At 44.4% G+C, this 12,527-nt stretch overlaps 2 protein-coding genes across 3 annotated transcripts in view; one reads left to right on the top strand and one right to left on the bottom strand.

Moving 5' to 3' along the window:
* Positions 1-301: 301 nt before the first annotated feature.
* LOC132849186 (tubulin beta chain-like) lies at positions 302-7,342 on the top strand. Its single transcript, XM_060875441.1, has 4 exons — positions 302-470; positions 954-1,062; positions 5,039-5,149; positions 5,572-7,342. The coding sequence occupies exons 1-4, from the start codon at positions 414-416 to the stop codon at positions 6,663-6,665; spliced, it is 1,371 nt and encodes a 456-aa protein (XP_060731424.1). The 5' UTR covers positions 302-413; the 3' UTR covers positions 6,666-7,342.
* Positions 7,343-7,649: 307 nt separating this feature from the next.
* ssx2ipa (synovial sarcoma, X breakpoint 2 interacting protein a) overlaps positions 7,650-12,527 on the bottom strand; it is a 9,446-nt gene continuing 4,568 nt past the window's right edge. Inside the window, exons 9-13 of one of the 2 annotated variants that reach the window (XM_060875433.1) lie at positions 11,829-11,941; positions 11,571-11,741; positions 11,094-11,205; positions 10,827-10,971; positions 7,650-8,417 (exon numbers count right to left, since the gene is read on the bottom strand). In XM_060875433.1, coding sequence (XP_060731416.1) covers positions 8,339-8,417; positions 10,827-10,971; positions 11,094-11,205; positions 11,571-11,741; positions 11,829-11,941 — 620 coding nt within the window. In that variant the 3' untranslated portion in view covers positions 7,650-8,338. Of the gene's footprint in view, positions 8,460-10,826; positions 10,972-11,093; positions 11,206-11,570; positions 11,742-11,828; positions 11,942-12,527 lie in introns of both variants that reach the window. The other variant, XM_060875434.1, reaches the window with a different exon arrangement.

Below are 12,527 nucleotides of genomic sequence, written 5' to 3'. Positions count from 1 at the left end.
GTTCCACGTTTGAGTTCAAAACATCAGTTATTCCATTAAGGGTGCCAACAATTTTGGAATGGACTGTAGTGAAGTGTTCATCACTAAATAGTATGATATAGTGTGTTAGTCAAGGTGTGTGTGTGTGGGTGGGTGTGTGTAGGTCACTCCATGCAGCTCTGCAGTGCTTCACTGCATCATTCTGCTTTCTCTTGATTGGCTGGGCAGCAGTGACATCATCACCAATCAGAATACAGGTTGCTGTATGTAGATAGAAGAGCTGCATTGCTGCTGAGACTGTAGTGGATCAGTGTGAGGAGGGGCAGCACAGGCTACACACTCACACAGAGTTAACATTCACACACACAAAACAAAACAGACAACATACTAACACACACACACACACACACACACACAATTAGCAAAGTGACAGAATGAGGGAGATTGTGCACATTCAGGCCGGACAGTGTGGAAACCAGATTGGCGCAAAGGTGAGCATCTCTCTCTCTCTCTGTCTCTCTTTGTCTGTCTGTCTCTCGCTCTTTCTATCTCTGTCTGTCTGTCTCTCTCTCTTTCTCTCTCTGTCTGTCTGTCTGTCTGTCTCTCTCCCTTTCTCTCTCTGTCTGGCTGTCTCTCTCTGTCTCTCTGTCTGTCTCTCTCTCTCTCTCTCTCTCTCTCTCTCTCTCTCTCTCTCTCTCTCTCTCTCACTTTACACACACACTAAGTTTATGTATTAGTGTTTACTGGACTGGATGGACTGGTGGAACACAGAGTGTGTGTTGTTTAACTGACCTTGTGTTTTATGTTGAACACATTAGACATTAGAAATTAAACAGACATCATTTCTACTGCAGCACTGCATAGGTTAATCTGTCAGGACCACAAAACACTGAGAACAGTAAGAAAGAACACACTGAACACAGGACACAGAAGGCCATAATGAATGAGTGTCACTAATTACCATGTGTTTGCAGTTCTGGGAGGTTATCAGTGATGAACATGGCATTGACTGCAGTGGAACTTACAATGGAGACAGTGAGCTGCAGCTGGAGAGGATCAACGTCTATTACAGCGAGGCCTCAGGTCATCACCACCACCACCATCATCGTGATAAACACCACAGTTATCACAATTGCCACTTTCATCATCATCATCATCATCATCATCATCATCAAATCAACAACATAGATACTATTTCCAGACAAACAGAGAGACAGACAGACAGAGAGAGCAAGAGATACAGAAACACTACAATGTCCTGCTGCTTGTTTATTTAGTAAAGAACAATAAATAAACTGCCCTTTTTTCTCAAACACATTTCTGCCTTTAGTGTGCACTAACCCGGAGTCATCTAATCCATTACTCTTGACTTACATATAGGCACAGGATAGAGACAGGTGGGCAGAGATACAGGAGGTCAGAGAGACAGGTGGGCAGAAAGACAGGAGATCAGAGAGACAGGAGATCAGAGAGACAGGAGATCAGAGAGACAGGAGATCAGAGAGACAGGTGGGCAGAGATACAGGAGGTCAGAGAGACAGGAGGTCAGAGAGACAGGAGATCAGAGAGACAGGAGATCAGAGAGACAGGAGATCAGAGAGACAGGTGGGCAGAGATACAGGAGGTCAGAGAGACAGGAGGTCAGAGAGACAGGAGATCAGAGAGACAGGAGATCAGAGAGACAGGTGGGCAGAAAGACAGGAGATCAGAGAGACAGGAGATCAGAGAGACAGGAGATCAGAGATACAGGAGATCTTATTGACAGGAGATCAGAGAGACAAGAGATCAGAGAGACAGGAGATCAGAGAGAAAGGTGGGCAGAAAAACAGGAGATCAGAGAGACAGGTGGGCAGAAAGACAGGAGATGAGAGAGACAGGAGATCAGAGAGACAGGAGATCAGAGATACAGGAGATCTTATTGACAGGAGATCAGAGAGAAAGGTGGGCAGAAAAACAGGAGATCAGAGAGACAGGTGGGCAGAAAGACAGGAGATGAGAGAGACAGGAGATCAGAGAGACAAGAGATCAGAGAGACAGGAGATCAGAGAGACCAAGAGATCAGAGAGACAGGAGATCAGAGAGACAAGAGATCAGAGAGACAGGAGATCACAGAGACAAAAGATCAGAGAGACAGGTGATCAGAGAGACAGGTGATCAGAGAGACAGGTGATCAGAGAGGCAGGAGATCAGAGAGACAGGTGGGCAGAGAGACAGGAGATCAGAGAGACAGGAGATCAGAGAGACAGGAGATCAGAGATACAGGAGATCTTAGAGACAGGAGATCAGAGAGAAAGGTGGGCAGAAAGACAGGAGATCAGAGAGACAAGAGATCAGAGAGACAGGAGATCAGAGAGAAAGGTGGGCAGAAAAACAGGAGATCAGAGAGACAGGTGGGCAGAAAGACAGAAGATGAGAGAGACAGGAGATGAGAGAGACAGGAGATCAGAGAGACAAGAGATCAGAGAGACAGGAGATCAGAGAGACAAGAGATCAGAGAGACAGGAGATCACAGAGACAAAAGATCAGAGCGACAGGTGATCAGAGAGACAGGTGGAGAGAGAGACAGGAGATCAGAGAGACAGGTGGGCAGAGAGAGAGGTGGGCAGAGAGACAGGAGATCAGAGAGACAGGAGGGCAGAGAGACAGGAGGGCAGAGAGACAGGAGATCAGAGAGACAGGTGGGGAGAGAGACAAGAGATCAGAGAGAAAGGAGATCAGAGAGACAGGAGATCAGAGAGACAAGAGATCAGAGAGACAAGTGTGCAGAGAGACAGGAGATCAGAGAGACAGGAGATCAGAGAGACAGAAGATCAGAGAGACAAGAGATCAGAGAGACAGGAGATCAGAGAGACAGGTGGGAAGAGAGACAGGAGATCAGAGAGCCAAGAGATCAGAGAGACAGGTGGGAAGAGAGACAGGTGGGCAGAGAGACAGGAGATCAGAGAGACAGGAGATCAGAGAGACAGGTAGGAAGAGAGACAGGAGATCAGAGAGACAGGAGATCAGAGAGACAGGTGGGAAGAGAGACAGGTGGGCAGAGAGACAGGAGATCAGAGAGACAGGTGGGAAGAGAGACAGGTGGGCAGAGAGACAGGGGATCAGAGAGACAAGAGATGAGAGAGACAGGAGATCAGAGAGACAGGTGGGAAGAGAGACAGGAGATCAGAGAGCCAAGAGATCAGAGAGACAGGTGGGAAGAGAGACAGGTGGGCAGAGAGACAGGAGATCAGAGAGACAGGTGGGAAGAGAGACAGGTGGGCAGAGAGACAGGAGATCAGAGAGACAGGAGATCAGAGAGACAGGAGATCAGAGCGACAGGTGGGCAGAGAGACAGGTGGGCAGAGAGACAGGAGATCAGAGAGACAGGAGATCAGAGCGACAGGTGGGAAGAGAGACAGGTGGGCAGAGAGACAGGAGATCAGAGAGACAGGTGGGCAGAGAGACAGACAATCATAATGTTACTAACATTACAGGAAGAAACTGAGCAACTTTCTTTTGTTTCAGTAAAGCAGACTCTCGTGGTGACTAGCCTGTATGTCTCTGTAGGGTTCACACGGCTCCTATGTGGGGTGATGTGGGTTCTTATAGAACAGTATCATGGGTAAATGCAGGATACTGCTTGTGCTGTAATAGCTACAAAATGCAGATCAATAACAATAATTATAAATTGATATCACACTGTCATTTAAACACAAACCATATATTTAATGTTTTCCTCATTCTGTAGATTTTAATTACAGATAACAGATAAGTGACTAAAACAGTGCACTATTTAGATTTTCTGAGCAGCTCAACTGGCCCCATTAACTAGTCCCATGTAGCCAGACCTTCAGACTCCATAGCAGCTTTTATTTGCCATGGACTACCCAAAAAGGCATCTGACTGACATGAAAAGCAATCAAAGACTTCATTTAGTTTCCAATTTTGTGTGTCATATACATCAGAAGTTCAGCCACCTATAACTTTTGGACCTCCACTGAGACGAGGGCGACTGTGAGGATCCTGAGACATCTAGAGATCTACCAGCTCCATTTAGACTCTGCGATACTAAAGAGGAGATGTGAACTCCATGTGATCTTTTACACCAACACAACATTTATCAGACTGTATATTTATAATCACATCCCCAGTGTCACCCAGATGAGGATGAGGTTCCCCTTTGAGTCTGGTTCCTCTCAAGGTTTCTTCCTTTACCATCTAAGGGAGTTTTTCCTCCCCACAGTCACCTGAGTCACCTCAGACTTGTTCATTGGGGATAAATACAAACACATTTAAATCTATCTAATATTAATCTTGAATTTTGTATTCTATTAATCTTTATATTATTCTTTATAATAATCTTTTGTTCTATGTTTATGTTCTGTAAAGCTGCTTTGAGACAATGTCAACTGTAAAAAGCGCTATACAAATAAACTTGAATTGAATTGAATAAGTGGGGGCACGACGGTGGCTTAGTGGTTAGCACGTTCGCACGTTTAATTGCACATAAATATTAGTTGGGAATTTCTTGCAAAATGTCATTTAATATGATTGTGTTTGAGGAAGAGGGGGCACAGTGGCTTAGTGGTTAGCACGTTTGCTTCACACCTCCAGGGTTGGGGGTTCGATTCCCGCCTCCGCCTTGTGTGTGTGGAGTTTGCATGTTCTCCCCATGCCTCGGGGGTTTCCTCCGGGTACTCCGGTTTCCTCCCCTGGTCCAAAGACATGCATGGTAGGTTGATTGGCATCTCTGGAAAATTGTCCCTAGTGTGTGATTGTGTCAGTGAATGAGAGTGTGTGTGTGTGCCCTGTGATGGGTTGGCACTCCGTCCAGGGTGTATCCTGCCTTGATACCCGATGACGCCTGAGATAGGCACAGGTTCCCCGTGACCTGAGGTAGTTCGGATAAGCGGTAGAAGATGAATGAATGAATGAATTGAATAACTGCCCCTGTCTGTACCCACTCAAAACCCATGTTCAGCTCAGCTGAGTCCCAGCAAATTATGCTGAGTGGCTGATTTCTCCATCTCATTTGTCCAAAACGTTACATCCTGTTGTTCTGTATTCTCACATCACTCAGGGGGAAAGTTTGTGCCCCGTGCCATCCTGGTGGATCTGGAGCCTGGCACCATGGACTCTGTTCGTTCCGGTCCGTTTGGACAAATCTTCAGGCCTGATAACTTTGTGTTTGGTAAGTTCCTGTTTGTTAAATCGGAGCACTGTCCTCTCATCACCTAAGCAATCTAGTGTGAGGTGTGTGATCCATGACATTTACAACCACTGTATAAATTACAGTCAGGTCAAAGCCAAATGTTCTACAAACACCACATATTGGTGATTTAGCCTGTGGATGACAGGCTGAATCAGGACAGGAAGTAAACTGAGGAAAGGATAACAGATGCATAAATGAAGACGTTTGGATCGCACTATTCCAGATGTTGAACGATGCATTAGCTAACATATTATAATAGGTCAGCCTAACATTAGTGTACAGTTGTGATGTGGAGTTCCTGGTCCTCACTGCTTAAGAATAGTAGAGAAGGCAAGGCTAGTGTAAATAGAGAACAGAATAATACAGAGTATGTGATTAATAACTAATTTACATTGTTTTAGGTCAAAGTGGTGCTGGGAACAACTGGGCTAAAGGTCACTACACTGAGGGCGCAGAGCTAGTGGACTCAGTGCTGGATGTGGTACGTAAGGAGTCAGAAAACTGCGACTGTCTACAGGGATTCCAGCTCACACACTCTCTGGGTGGTGGCACAGGCTCAGGCATGGGTACATTGCTCATTAGCAAGATCCGTGAAGAGTATCCTGATCGCATCATGAACACGTTCAGTGTCACACCGTCACCCAAAGTGTCTGACACCGTGGTGGAGCCCTATAATGCCACACTGTCTATTCACCAGCTTGTGGAAAACACAGATGAGACCTTCAGCATCGACAATGAGGCACTGTATGACATCTGCTTCCGCACACTTAAGTTGACCACTCCCACCTACGGTGATCTCAACCACCTGGTTTCTGCTGCAATGAGTGGTGTCACAACATGTCTCCGTTTCCCGGGGCAGCTGAACGCAGACTTGCGAAAGCTTGCAGTCAACATGGTTCCCTTTCCTCGCTTGCACTTCTTCATGCCTGGATTTGCACCACTGACCAGCAGGGGAAGTCAGCAGTACCGCGCACTTACTGTTCCTGAACTAACGCAGCAGATGTTTGATGCCAAGAACATGATGGCAGCTTGTGACCCACGGCACGGGCGTTACCTGACCGTGGCAGCTATCTTCCGTGGTCAAATGTCCATGAAGGAGGTGGATGAGCAGATGCTGAGTGTGCAGAATAGGAACAGCAGCTACTTTGTTGAGTGGATCCCCAACAATGTGAAGACAGCAGTGTGTGACATCCCACCACGTGGGCTTAAGATGGCCGCCACTTTTATTGGGAATAGCACAGCCATCCAGGAGCTGTTCCGACGCATCTCAGAGCAGTTCACTGCCATGCTCCGGAGAAAGGCATTCTTGCACTGGTACACAGGGGAGGGGATGGATGAGATGGAGTTCACAGAGGCAGAGAGCAACATGAACGACCTGGTGTCCGAGTACCAGCAGTACCAAGATGCCACAGCTGAAGAAGCAGAGGAGTATGAAGATGAGGTGGAGGAGGAGGAAGACGTACGTCATGATGGCCATCATGAGGTTCACCACTGAGTTAACAACGTTAAGAAAACAATACCTTTGATGTCACTTTCATGAAAGGACTCTTACCATCTTAAGCAAGCTTGAATATGTAAACCTCAGCTACTTCTACTTACTCGGCTACTTATGTTCTCTATGTAACACCTACTTCTTTAGTACCCGATTTTAGTTATGTTTAAAACTTTTATTTAATAGAATGACTGCTAAATAAAGGCAAATAGCTACATCAGTGATTACCCCTTTATGCACTGCTAATTGGCTAGCTATGTTCAATACCTTATATTTTAGAGGTGTTATCCAGCTAGCTATTAATGTTTAGATAAAAACACTCTCTATGATCTAAAAATCTCAATGGTACTGTATGTTAGCAATTCTATTATCATAGAAAATTATTTAGCATTAAGCAGAGGGTGCAAATGAGAAACAGCTAAAGTATGAGATTGTAACTGCAGTCATCATGTGGTACAATAAATTTACCTCACCACAACTCGATTGTTATCTTCTACATACTGTATAGTGACACCATTAACACTGGTACAAAATATTTTAATTCATGACTGATAATTAATTAATTCTCCACATTGTAACAGGTAACATGCCCATGAACATGATGGCCTAGAAAACATCTAGTTCCTCATCAGAGGCAGCAGTGCAGGACGTTTGTTTTTTGCAGATAACACACTTGTAACCTTCATCATAAGGAAGTGGAAGTTTATTGAAAGGTTGAGATTAAGTTTAAGATCAAAGATCCTTAATGAATGTAATTATCAGACAGTGAACACTTGTCTTTTCTGTGTATATGTACAGTCTTACCTGATTTTAACATGGGGGGGGGGGGGGGGAGATGCGCCCCCTATGGGTGGATGGTGATTATTGTATGTTATTGTATGCACAGGTTTCTCTAATCTACTCTTGTTTAACTAATCTAAGACCGGATGTGGTAACAGTTATAAAACACAATAAGTGTGTAAGTTATAAAAACACAAAAATGCAGCATTTAATAATTAAATTCATCCTTTATTTCTTTGTTGTATCTACAAAAAGACTTTAAATCAAAACACATACTCCTAAACCAAACAGCACTGTACTGCACAGTATATTATAACTGCAGTGTTTAATAAAGCAGTGTGTAGTTCACTTAAAAAAAAGTATAATATAAATTACACACATTTGCAAAGTTTACAAATGTCATATGTACAAAACTACTGCAAAAATAGGCCTAGAATTCCTCTGACGACACAATGGCAAATTAAATACTCTCATATTTACTCAGAAATTTCCCCTCCAGTTTAATGCTTTAGCATGCGAATAAAAGAGATGGTGTTCTTTTATTATTATTATTATTATTATTATTATTATTATTATTATATAAATCATCATTCATACCTGCATCCACTGTGTTCAGGTCAATAAACATGTAAACATCTGAGAAACTGTCACTTAGATTTAAAGCTATTGTATTCACTTTCAGTGTGTATACACGGAGTGTGTGTTCTGGTTCAGTGTGTGTGTATATGGAGTGTGTTCTGGTTCAGTGTATGGAGTGTATATATGGAGTGTGTGTTGTGGTTCCGTGTGTATTTACAGAGTGTTTGTATATGGAGTGTGTGTGTTCTGGTTCAGTGTGTGTGTATATGGAGTGTGTGTTGTGGTTCAGTGTGTGTATATGAAGTGTGTGTTCTGGTTCAGTGTGTGTGTGCAGCAGAAGCGTCACTCGATGAGGTCTCAGTGCTGCTGCTGCTGCTGCTGCATCTGCTGTAACTCCTGCAGAAACACATCATGTCAACTCCTCATTTTCTGTGAGACCTGATTAAGCCAGAAGTGTAGATATGTATTACTGTCTGAATTATTAATAAATTCAACTACAATTTGAGCAGTTATTACATCACTTCCCCTCTGTATTTGTCAATCACTGACCAGATGACCACCAGCCAGTCAACACTGAACACTAATCTGATTTTAGGACAAGTCAAAGTTTTTAGAATGAGATAAAACAGGTTCATTACAAAAATATAATATAATCTAATAACATCAAGTCCTCCTAACATTACAACCTCACGTCAACCTGACATTATAACCTTTACAACCTCACGTCAACCTGATGTCCTCCAAACATGACAACCTGTCGTCCTCCAAACACTAACTATTGTGACTACTGCCACACACTGTTAGCAGGTCCACATATGAACGCAATTCGTCCTCTGCAAATGATCCAAAATGCAGCTGCACGGCTTGTTTTCAACCTGCCAAAGTTCTCACACATAACCACACTGCTGTGATCCCTTTACTGGCTTCCAGTAGCTGCATCAGATTTAAAACACTGATGCTGGCCTACAAAGCCAAAAACAGACCATCTCCCTCTTACCTCAAAGCCCTCATCACTCCTCACACTGCACCTCACACCCTCAGATCTACAGCGCTGCTCCACTGGTCCCACCATCTCTCAGGGTAAAAGGTAAGGATACTACAAGACTCTTCTCTGTTCTGGCACCAAGGTGGTGGAAGGAACTTCCCCTAGAGAAGCTATTCTCCCCTTGAACTCTCCCTTGTAGCTATTTTCAAACAACGGTTGAAGAACTACTTATTTAGGAAACACTTCAACTAGCACTACCTTCCATGTTTGTTGCATATGTTTATTTAAAAAAATTAATAAATAACTTGAACAATGTTTTAGACTCATGGTGTCATATGTAACCTAGTGAACCAGAGTTAATGTATCCAATGATAGAGACTTAAAGGTGGGGTGTACGTGGTTTGAGAAATGCTTCAGAAATCTGAGTCGGGCCGACAAACAAAACAAACATGCAGCCAATGAGCAGAAAGGGGCGTGTCTTGTCAATATGTGGCGGAGAGAGTGTTCAGTGTGCATGTCTGACATTAACATAAAGGGGCGTGTCTTGTCAATATGTGGCGGAGAGAGTGTTCAATGTGCATGTCTGACATTAACATAAAGGGGCGTGTCTTGTCAATATGTGGCGGAGAGAGTGTTCAGTGTGCATGTGTTACATTAGCATAAAGGGGAGTGTCTTGTCAATATGCGGCGGAGAGAGTGTTCAGTGCGCATGTGTTACATTAGCATAAAGGGGCGTGTCTTGTCAATATGCGGCGGAGAGAGTGTTCAGTGCGCATGTGTTACATTAGCATAAAGGGGCGTGTCTTGTCAATATGCGGCGGAGAGAGTGTTCAGTGCGCATGTGTTACATTAGCAGAAAGGTGCGTGTCTTGTCAATATGTGGCGGAGAGAGTGTTCAGTGCGCATGTGTTACATTAGCATAAAGGGGCGTGTCTTGTCAATATGCGGCGGAGAGAGTGTTCAGTGCGCATGTGTTACATTAGCAGAAAGGTGCGTGTCTTGTCAATATGTGGCGGAGAGAGTGTTCAGTGCGCATGTGTTACATTAGCATAAAGGGGCGTGTCTTGTCAATATGTGGCGGAGAGAGTGTTCAGTGCGCATGTGTTACATTAACAGAAAGCGATTGAAACATTGACATGGAGGATAAAAACGAAAAGCGAAGAAAGGCTTACTATAAGGCAAGAAGCAGCAGGACCCGTGTTAATATAGGATCAGCTTTCCAGCGCTGGAGAGAACTGAACGTCTTCCGCGTGAAACGGAGCTAAACCTTTCACGCTACAACACACAGTACTACACAAACACATCTGTATTACCATAGTATTACTCATTGTGTTCATTTACTGATAAAAATATCCCCTCGGCCAGCCGCCCCAACAGGTTCCGCCATAATAGTTGCCTGGGTTATGTATGTATGTATGTGTGGGCGGAGCTATCAATACAGGGGTGACAGCCATTTGGGTTAGGGGCATGTTTGTTTTCCAACATTGGCTTTCAAACATCGTACACCTCACCTTTAAGCACTTCTGTACATTGCTCTGGATAAGAGAGTCGGTCACATGCTGTAAATGTAAATGTATTAAAACTTCACATCCTCCTAACATTATAAACTTACATCCTTCTAACACTATAACCATAACCTGCAATAAAAATTGCAGGATATCCATTGTTATCATAAGGTCACCTCTGTAAAGTCCGTTAGGGGCTGAAATTTAAATCTATAAACAGATTACTGTAAAGCTGCTGTAAAAAAATTGTTTTTAAAATAACTATAGACATAAAAGTAAATTAGGAAATTACCAAAACAAAATTATAATTCAGACCTGGCATCAGGACAGAGCTGCAGTGTGCGGTAAAGCTCGGCAGTGGAGGGCAGACTCACAGAGGCAGATTTAGGGGTGGAGTAAACAGACTGGGTCACACTCCTGACTGAGGGAGCTGGAGTAGACACCACTTTGGCTTCAGCATCTACACACACACACAAGGATGCAGAAAGAGAGAGAGAGAGAGCGGGAGAGACTGGTGTTAAGACACTCACTGAGTGATGATTGGCTGTGAGAGGTGGGGTGGGGTAGTGATGTAACACTCACTGAGTGATGATTGGCTGTGAGAGGTGGCAGGTCGTTTTCGATCTATAAATGGGGTCATGTTTAAAAACTGTGTCTTCAGCCACAAGGCCCGGTCCTCCTCAAAGGCCTTCCTCTGGAGAGAACACAAACAATTTCATCTTTGCAATAAAGTTCAAAGAGAGTGACAATGTCTGTGTGTGTGTGTGTGTCTGTCTGTGTGTGTGTGTGTCTGTATGTGTATGTGTGTGTCTGTCTGTGTGTGTGTGCGCGTGTCTGTATGTGTGTGTGTGTGTCTGTATGTGTGTGTCTGCGTGTGTGTCTGCGTGTGTGTCTGCGTGTGTGTCTGCGTGTGTGTCTGCGTGTGTGTCTGCGTGTGTGTCTGCGCGTGTCTGTGTGTGTGTGTGTGTGTGTGTGTGTGTGTATGTGTATGTGTGTGTGTCTGTGTGTGTGTCTGCGTGTGTGTGTCTGCGTGTGTGTGTGTGTGCGCGTGTGTGTGACCTCATGCCCCAAACGGATTGCAGCCTCAGTGAAGTTTTTTCTTTCTCTTTCAAAGGTCTTTTTCTGCTCATTGAAGATCCTCCACTCGTCCTTCAGTCGTTCTTTTTCCTCTAGTGTGTATCCATCATTTAACAGAGTTGCAGTGTCTTCATCACATGGAGAGACCAGCTGCTGCTCTCACACACACACACACACACACACAGATTGTACAGTGTTTGCATGTGTATACCTGCGGAAGCTGCAGTGTGTGTACAGTACCTGGAGTAGCTGCTGCTGTGTGTGTATAAACTCTGTACACTCCTGCAGTTCTAGTCTGATGGCCTGCATGGCCTCTTCATGGTCCCTCCTGGAGATCACATCTTCTTGAGACACTGACACACACACACACACACACGGGTTCAGACCTGCACCAATGACTGGTGTATTTATAGTACGTAAATTGACAATCACTGCAGTATTTAAACACACTTCTATAGAGGAGCGAGAGTGTGGCAGGGACCAGAGAAACATCCCTTCATAGGCAGACAAGTATGGCTCTGTCCAAGCTCCATAACTCAACATCTATTTAAATAAACATCTATTTAATAAAGCCAAACCCAGGTGGGCCATGCTTTGATCAGCAGGTCCAACTAGAGGGGTAAACACACTGGACCACTGCTACCTGAAATGTCAGAAATCCACCACTTTGGTGAGAGCTGACTCTTCAGTTGCCAATAATTCTTTCCAATTTGAGGCGTTGAGGCTAACAGTGCATGACAAGGTGGAGAAACTAGCAGCTTTGTACCCAGGCGATCAGTCTCTTTAAGAATTTTAGCAAAATTAAAGAGCTGGTTGTAGACTTCGTGAAGACCCAAACCTCAAGGCATCACAGAGTGTGGTGCACCTAGCTGAGCATCATCTCAGCATCATCTGCTCTCAGCATCATCTGCTCTCAGCATCATCTGCTCTCAGCATCAT

Source organism: Tachysurus vachellii, chromosome 7, assembly GCF_030014155.1.
Source record: "Tachysurus vachellii isolate PV-2020 chromosome 7, HZAU_Pvac_v1, whole genome shotgun sequence".
NCBI classification, from domain to species: Eukaryota; Metazoa; Chordata; class Actinopteri; order Siluriformes; family Bagridae; genus Tachysurus; species Tachysurus vachellii.
This window is presented reverse-complemented; position numbering and strand designations above follow the sequence as displayed.